Source organism: Triticum aestivum, chromosome 4B (assembly GCF_018294505.1).
Source record: "Triticum aestivum cultivar Chinese Spring chromosome 4B, IWGSC CS RefSeq v2.1, whole genome shotgun sequence".
NCBI classification, from domain to species: Eukaryota; Viridiplantae; Streptophyta; class Magnoliopsida; order Poales; family Poaceae; genus Triticum; species Triticum aestivum.
This window is the reverse complement of record NC_057804.1, coordinates 634,864,781-634,871,352: the sequence shown is the minus strand read 5'-3', so window position 1 is coordinate 634,871,352 and position 6,572 is coordinate 634,864,781. Positions and strand designations below refer to the sequence as shown.

Sequence of the window (6,572 nt, the reverse complement as noted above, 5' to 3'; positions counted from 1 at the left end):
GGTCGTACGCTGGAGTTCGTGTGAGATGAGAGGGTTTCAACCGACTGGTTCAGTCTTGAGCGATGACCACAGCCTGAAACCTCCAAAAGACGCACTTGCTGCTGTGCTGCGCTGCAAACGCGTGGCTCAAGGGCTCCGTACCGTACTCCTGAACAAATCATTACGACGACCCACCCCCACCCCCACCCCTCTCTGGGACTCTGAAAGTCTGAATGCTCTGCACTGCATCATCGCTACAGCAATTTTTTTCTCTCGGTCTCCGTCTCCTCCCCGGGGAGACCGATTGACGCGATGAACCTAGCGTTGGCGCTGTTACACATGAACAGTACCTTTGATAGATCCCATAGACATCTTTGACCTTTTTTCTTCTTTTCGTTTTGACGTGGCATCTTTGACCATTTTGGCCGTGCTATAGTGTCGGGAGACACCGTCCCATTAGGGATACTCATTAGTTATTAGTGCGTGCTAGTACTACTATCTCCGTTTACTATGTCGCTGAAGAAACAATGTGACTTTTGGGTAACAGTATGGTTCATGGACGACGTGTCCAGGCACCGTCCCCTGAAAGAAATCATGGCATGGCATGGCCTAGTGTTTTGTCCTACTAGACTGAGAGAAGAGGCCGGCCGAGCTCAAGGGGGGCCAAAGCCGCAAAGTAGAATGATAATGGCGATCGAGTCTATAATTTTTTTTTTACCACTTGGCACAGGAAGCAGCGTGCGTTCGCCGGAAGATGCCTTAACCTTTTCTTCTTCTTTTTTACTTAGACCAAATGGCTTTGTTTTTTACATCAGCTAGACCAAATGACTTGATTATGCACTACACCAACCGGGCTCCCGGCCGTAAAAAAAGAAGAAACACCGTCCGTAGGATTTTATTTTATTTTTTGCGAGAAAACTTCTGATCTACTCGGTAGCAACTGTACCGTACCGTATGCAAATGTCAAAAGAAGTACCGTACCGTATGCAATGGCAATGCTGCACTTGCGCGCAGACCAGACTCGTCGCCAGAGCCATGCAAGGACGGGGCCGTGCCGCAGAGCGTTTTCGAGGTAGATCGTCGTTCACGATGCCGCTGGGCTAAAAAGGTAGAGGCAACTCCACAGTCTGTACCAAAGAGGAAACGGGCCATCAAAGTGACAGGAAGTTTCGCGCTTTCGTTCGTGCCCCCTCCTTTTTTACTTGCATCACTTTTGCTGCTCTGCTCAAAGGATGGGTAAAAGGAGCGCCCGTTGCCGTTGCCGTTGGGGGAGGAAAGGGAAAAAACAGAAAAGCGTACGCGGAGTGCCAGCAGGAGACCGGCTGGGCAAGTCATTACAGTAGTCTGTATGCAACAAAGGTGGTAGTGGTTCTGATGGAGCACTTTGCAGGTCTCATCATTCCGTAGTAGTACGATAGTAGAGTACCTAGTGTTGAAGCACTTTGCAGGTCCGTGGAAAGACGGTGGTGTGAGTGAGCGGGAGTGTGGGCACGCGCCTCCGGTTCCGATGGAACTCAGCTTTTTACACAGCGCGCATACCGTCAATGGTAGTACTGGAAGTAGATAATCGATCAAGCGTTGTTCGCCGTGTCAAGGCCTGGTTGAGCAGTCAATCACAACATACACACACTTTGGATTTTTTTTTTGAAACTATGATGATTTTTATAGCAAATTCGAAAACTATACATTCTAATGGAAAAAAATCAAAACTATCACCCCGTCGGCCTCCTATTGGCCGAGAAGGGACTTTTCGGCCTACCGTAGGCAAAAAAGTACTTTTCAGCCTACCTTGGCCAAAAAGTACTTTTCGGCCAACAAATGGCCAAAGAGTCCCTCTTCAGCCCTCTACTTTTTAAAAAATTCATATCAAATAGAATTTTTAGTATTTTAATTTGATTCTTTTTGCATTAGATTAGAAATTTATGAAGTTTCTATAGATATCAAGTTTGACTAGATTTGAAACTTTGAATTTGAATTTTCATGAATTTTCTCAAATCACTAAATTGCCTATAATTTGAGCTAGGAGTATTCTTTTTAGATGATTCTTTTTGATACTGGTTCTTTGTGACTTTGTTTATCAGTAGTAATTAATTGGTGAATTACGTACGACTGATTAAACAAGGATTGGTCAGTAAAAAGTGTCTTTCTTTCCGGAAAGGAGGTTGGGAAAAAACCAAGGTACTACTACTGCGTCAAAGCAACTTCTTTCGGGCTCGACTGTTGCGCTCTGTAGCCGTTAACCACGTCGTTCTGTTTTGTTTAGCGGCTGTTGAGAAAAGAGCGCAGCGGCCCCGCCGAGAGACGCTCCGTCCGCAGATGCCAAAACGGCGAAACTGCCCGAGAGCCCCACCCGTACGTGCATCTGCATACGCCCACTCGGGTCGGCTGATCGTCTCACCAAACCCCGTACGCAGCGCACTTATTGCCAGCCCTTGCTAGACCAAGACGCGGATCGATTGTTTTTCACCGCGTGGAGAGTCGCCCTCGTGCCGATCTCATGAGACGGACGAGTCCATTCAAAAGTTCGCCATCATATTCAACCATCATGTCCATCGGCAAAGCTTCCACGTCCCTTTCTACCAGACGAAACCATCTTTTCTTTACTTCCTTACCAAGGATCATTATCATGGCAATGTCAAAAGGAAAGCATCATTGTCATGCTACTCTGCCAAGTTCATTCATAGATACACATCCTCCCCTAAAGAAATGCTCATACTTATCCAATGTCGCATGAAACAACAAATTGGCGTCCCTCCTCCGTGTTTCCCTCCTGCCGTTTCAAGTTTCTCTTTTCTTGCGGGTGGCCGTTTCAAGTTGTGAGCCGTGCTAGTAGAGTGAAGAAGTTAAGATCATCATCTGTGGCCAGTGTGCAGGAAAGAAACAGATTTGAGTTGCGCCCTGCTCACCCAAACTGCGTGCTTTTCTCTGCCACCCCCATTAACTGCGCGGCATTACCATCGTCAGCCGAAACGGACGCCCCAAATAAATCCCCACAAAACAGACACGCACACGCGGAGAGAGAGAGAGAGAGAGCGGACGAAGCGAAGCAGAAGCAGCACATCAGGCCGCAACGCGCAAGCGCATACACACCACCACCGCCAGACCAGCGCCAAAGCAGGGGTGGTGGAGTGAGCACCGCACCGCTGCTCCGCTCCGGCGCACCACCGAGGCCGACGATAAAGAAAGAGAGACCCCTCCAGAGCGCGGCCAGATGGGCGCCGGCGGCATTCCCTGCCGCCCCCGCCCCCTCCTCCTCCTCGCCGCCGTGCTCCTCCTGCTCCTGTCCACGGCGTCGTGCGCCGACCTGTACGCGGTCGTCTACAAGGGCTGCGCCAACCAGACCTTCCCGGGCGGCGCGCCGCCGCCGACCGTCGCGGCGCTCTCCTCGGCGCTCGCCGCGCAGTCGGCCGCCGCCAAGTTCTACAAGACCTCCTCGGCGTCGGCCTCCTCGGCGTCCGCCTCCGTCTTCGGCCTCTTCCAGTGCCGCGGCGACCTCTCCGGCCCGGACTGCTCCTCCTGCGTCGCGCGCGCCATGTCCTCCTGGCGCGACCTCTGCGGCGGCGCCGTCGCCGCCCGCGTCCAGCTCAACGGCTGCCTCGCGCTCTACGAGATCTCCGGCTTCCCCCAGGTCTCCGGCGTCCAGATGCTCTTCAAGACCTGCGGCTCCGGCGAGGCCGCCGCCGCCCCGGACTTCGAGACGCGCCGCGGCACCGCCTTCAGCCAGCTCGAGGGCGGAGCGGGCTCCAGCGCGGGGGGCTTCTTCGCCACCAGCTTCCAGCAGGTGTACGCGCTGGCGCAGTGCGAGGGCGACCTCTCCAACGTCGACTGCAGCAACTGCGTCACCCAGGCCGTGCAGCGCGTCGCCGTCGAGTGCGGCGGCGCCCCCTCCGGCCAGGTCTACCTCGACAAGTGCTACATTACCTACAGCTACTACCCCCACGGCGTGCCCCACGGCGGTGGCGGCGGCCTCGGAGGTGCCTTTCCTTCTTCCTTGCCTTTTCCCAAATTTGTGCCTCCACATTCAGTTCCAACTACATACATTTAGAATATTGATTTGGTTAATTCTGCAGTGATCCAATCTGAAATCTGAATAGAGAATATTAGATCGAATTGCTTGTGTTTAGTAATTTTGGGCAAACGTGGTACTAGTAGTATTATGTTAGTTGCTTCATGATTCTTGCTGGTGTCTACTACTGGCTAGTTCATGCATGTGAACTACTGTCGGTGGATTTGTTTGTACATGTGTAGGTGAGATCCTGGCAGGATTCTCTGGTTCGAATTGATTGATGGGGATTGAGGGAGCGCCTTGTGTTTCTTGGTGCCACTCCTCTGGACGAATTTGTGGTAGAGTATAGATTAGTGCCCTCTCAGGTGCTCATCATTTGTGTTAGGTAGGTAGGAGTTATGAGCGTATCTTTGCCATGTCAAAGTGGCATATTGATGCAGACAGTGGCATGATCTTTGTTCCTTTCTTGGTTGGTCAGCTTAAGATTTGAGGGGCAGGGATCAATCGTGCTTGTTTATGATGGCAGATCGGCAGGATCTTCCCCTTTTCTTTTGTCAATTATGCTTGTTCTTTGCACTGTTGAGTTCCAGTGTATGTAAGGGATCCTCATTACTGATAGCTCCATTATATAATCCATGCTTCGGTTCTGAACTAGACTAGAAGTAGTACATGGCAGCAGCCTAGATTAGTGAGTTTTTTATGCATCTGCCTGCTCGGTCTTTGAGAAAAGCTGTTTTCCACTAGTAGCACCTAGTAGTACTAGTAGAAAATTGTTTACCTTTTCTTTTCTGGATTTACTGGAGATACGGCATTGTATGATTGTACCCATGATTAGACGTGGTATCATCTCTAGTTTGATCTTGATCGGTGGACTTGGCCATTCATTCTCCTTCTGCATCCATCTCATCTCAGGGCAGCAGACAGCCAAGACTGTAGCCATCGTGCTGGGTGGAGCCTTGGTCCTGGGTTTCCTGGTCATCTGCTTGCTCTTCGCCAGAAGCCTGGTCAAGAAGAAGGACGGTGAGTAAATACAGGCAACTCACCTCATTTGATCAGTGTTAACTTTGCAGCTACAATTGCTCCAAAATCCAAATTTCTTCGGAATAAGATACTTTGTGTGGTTGCATGCAGATTACTGACCTGGAAGCATGGAGGGAGGTAGCAACTGGACAAAGGAAAGCATTGGGGCATGGTGTGCATTTTCGATGGGGGCGTTGGAGGGTGGTGGTGAGTGGGATACAGAGGGGACTGTTTTTTGGCTCTTGTTCCTCTGGCCATGTGGCGTGAGGGGGGTGCCATGCCATGCCATACCCACATCGCATGCATGATGAGAGAGAGGGGTAAAAAGGAGAGGGAGGAGGCAAGTTCAGAAAAAGAGACTGTTCTTTCCTTTGGGGCGGGCTGGTTGGGGCTCATGTGTGAATCGATTGGAATGGAACATGTTTTTGTCTTTGGGCTGCACTGCACTAGCAATAGTAGTAGACTAGTAGTACCACCACCCTCTCTTGCTTAATTTAGGGCTCTAGGAGGTACTCCCTCTGTAAACTAATATAAGAGCGTTTAGATAATTAAAATAATGATCTAAATGCTCTTATATTAGTTTACGGAGGGAGTACATTGATTCTCTCGTTTTCCTGAAAGGAAACTACATGTAGGTCTATGTAGAAAGTAATCTTAGTCTAGCGTCCTGTGATCTAGCCGCAGATTCGGACTCTGACCTGGTTGGATAGTTTTCATGGCAATTGCTCTAAGCTAGCATATCTTTTAGAGCAGAGCAGGGGTTTAACTTGGTTTATATATTTATTATTGGTCATCGGTACTACTCCCCCGTTCCTAAATGCAAGTCTTTTTAGAGATTTCAATCAATGCGGACTGCATATGAAGCAAATGAGCGAATCATATTCTAAAATATGTCTATGTACATCCGTACGCAGTTCGTATGGGAATCTCTAAAAAGACTTGTATTTGAGAATGGACTTCGTATTGAAATCTTTAAAAGAAGTTGCCGCTGGGTGTTTGGGGCCATCGACCTAGTCAGAAATGGCTGAAAGTCTCCAGAAAATGCGCCTGAATCTGGCTTTGTCCATTGTGACATGATGTTCTCCAGATGCCCTGCACCTGATGTTCCGTAGTAGAAGATGTGCTGGCAACCGGATGGAGCCAATGTGTAGGGATAAGAGTCAGAGTTGCATGGCCGATCGAGATGTGTTTGAACGCAAGATTTGTCTCCTCTTGGTAGTATGCATGCCAGCCGAGATGTGTTTACTGTTGGTATTGTCGCGAGCGAACACTACCATTTTTTTTTTGTGCGTGGAGTCGCCTACCATTCCTTCCACGAACCACGATGCTGCATCGTGCGCTTGTTACTAGCGTGGCCCGTGGTGCTTACGGCCTGTTGGAGCGGGCCTAACGCGAGCGAAATTCATTGCGAGCTCAACAATTCGCCTTGTGTTGCTTGAACAAAAAAAGTACCTCCTTTGTCTAAAAAAAAAGTACCTCCTGTTCTGTGGGCGGAGCAAGGATTGGAATGGACTTAATATTCTGATTCAATCCAAAGCTGCTCGGCGCCCAGCGGCTCATCTCCAGC

The 6,572-nt window shown here is 49.8% G+C and overlaps 1 protein-coding gene across 2 annotated transcripts; it reads left to right on the top strand.

Annotated features, from left to right (window-relative positions):
• The first annotated feature begins 2,804 nt into the window (after nucleotides 1–2,804).
• LOC123093736 (plasmodesmata-located protein 3) lies at nucleotides 2,805–5,798 on the top strand. 2 transcript variants are annotated; one of them, XM_044515767.1, is made up of 3 exons: nucleotides 2,815–3,953; nucleotides 4,898–5,005; nucleotides 5,117–5,798. In XM_044515767.1, the coding sequence occupies exons 1-3, from the start codon at nucleotides 3,191–3,193 to the stop codon at nucleotides 5,122–5,124; spliced, it is 879 nt and encodes a 292-aa protein (XP_044371702.1). In that variant the 5' UTR covers nucleotides 2,815–3,190; the 3' UTR covers nucleotides 5,125–5,798. The 2 variants fall into 2 exon arrangements, with proteins under 2 accessions (XP_044371703.1, XP_044371702.1); XM_044515768.1 differs by lacking the exon at nucleotides 5,117–5,798 and having other exon boundaries at nucleotides 2,805–3,953; nucleotides 4,898–5,013.
• Nucleotides 5,799–6,572: the final 774 nt, after the last annotated feature.